This window comes from Lipotes vexillifer, unplaced genomic scaffold, assembly GCF_000442215.2.
Source record: "Lipotes vexillifer unplaced genomic scaffold, Lipotes_vexillifer_v1.1 scaffold629, whole genome shotgun sequence".
NCBI classification, from domain to species: domain Eukaryota; kingdom Metazoa; phylum Chordata; class Mammalia; order Artiodactyla; family Lipotidae; genus Lipotes; species Lipotes vexillifer.
Window position 1 is genome coordinate 2,956,978 of NW_006774188.1, and position 1,264 is coordinate 2,958,241.

At 63.1% G+C, this 1,264-nt stretch overlaps 1 protein-coding gene across 1 annotated transcript in view; it reads right to left on the reverse strand.

The window, feature by feature from the left end:
• PLEKHG3 (pleckstrin homology and RhoGEF domain containing G3) overlaps window positions 1-1,264 on the reverse strand; it is a 15,641-nt gene that overhangs the window by 5,217 nt on the left and 9,160 nt on the right. Inside the window, exon 14 of the mRNA XM_007449033.1 lies at window positions 493-899. Within this exon, the coding sequence (XP_007449095.1) occupies window positions 493-899 (407 nt within the window). The remainder of the gene's footprint in view (window positions 1-492; window positions 900-1,264) is intronic.

A 1,264-nucleotide genomic window follows, 5' to 3' on the forward strand; every position in this document is an offset into this window, starting at 1 on the left:
AGTGGTTGAGAGTCCGCCTGCCGATGCAGGGGACACAGGTTCGTGCCCCGGTCCGGGAAGATCCCACATGCTGCGGAGCGGCTGGGCCCGCGAGCCATGGCCGCTGAGCCTGCGCATCTGGAGCCTGTGCTCCGCAATGGGAGAGGCCACAACGGTGAGAGGCCCGCGTACCGCAAAAAAAAAACACAAAAAAACCCCCAGAAATCCCTGCCAGGCATGCGGCTCCCTGTGTGCTGGCCTCTCCCCCTCCCCCAACCGTGCCCCATTAGTCATGCCCATTGAGTAGCATGCTGGTTGGCACCCAGTGCTGGAACAACGAATGCCAGGGGCTCACCAGGGCGTGACAGTGAGCAAGGTGTTAAGAAGTGCTGATGGCAGGAAGGAAGGAACAAGGACGGAGGGGTGAGAAGGGCAGGGGAGGGGACTCTTGGACGGGCATGCGCGTGCCAGGGGGCATGCAAGGAGGAGGGGGAGATCGAAGAGACACCTCACCATAGCGCCCCGGGAGAAAAGTAAAGCGTTGGCCCGATAGTGCCAGCAGTGCAGGGCGGCCAGCAGGGAGCTGGCAAAGTCAGCTACCTGCTCCGCCACTGCCAGGCTGTCCTCCTGCTCCTCCTCGCCTGGGGGCTCTGGCCCAGCCCCCTGCTCGTGGACTTCATGCCCTGCCAGGTCCTCCAGGGAGACCTGAAAGGCCTGTTCTTCCTCCTCCTCCTCCCGGGCAGCCCCTTCAGCCTCCGACTGCAGGCTCCGAGCACAGGGGGGCTGTTCAAAGTCCAGGAGTATGCCAACACTGCCCGCATGCTGTTCAGAGCACAAGGCCCCCTCGTGACAGGCCTCGGGGCAGCCCCCCGCCTCCTGCAGCAGCTGGGACTGGGGAGGCTTCACAGAGAAAGCCACATCTAGACCCCCCACCCCTGGTCTCCACTAGGCTCCCATGTGAAGCAGGGGGTTCTCGAGGTGGGAAGCTGGGACTGGGGTCTGCTCAGGAACTCAGGATCCAGAGAGGCCTGCCTGCCCCAGGGAGAAGGCAAAATGAGAGGATCCCGGCTGGGCCGGCCACCACCAGGGTGCCACTCCAGGAAAAGGGTACAGAAGGGTCCCCTGGGCAAGGGCCATGGCTTATTCATCTCCGTGACCCTCATGATAGAGCCTGGCGCACAGTAGGTGCTCGACAGGTGTTTGCTGAGTGAATGAAGATGATGGGGGCGGACCTGGGCTGTCCGCCAAGGCTGTCCCGTGTGTCCCTGGTCTTACCTTCATTCCT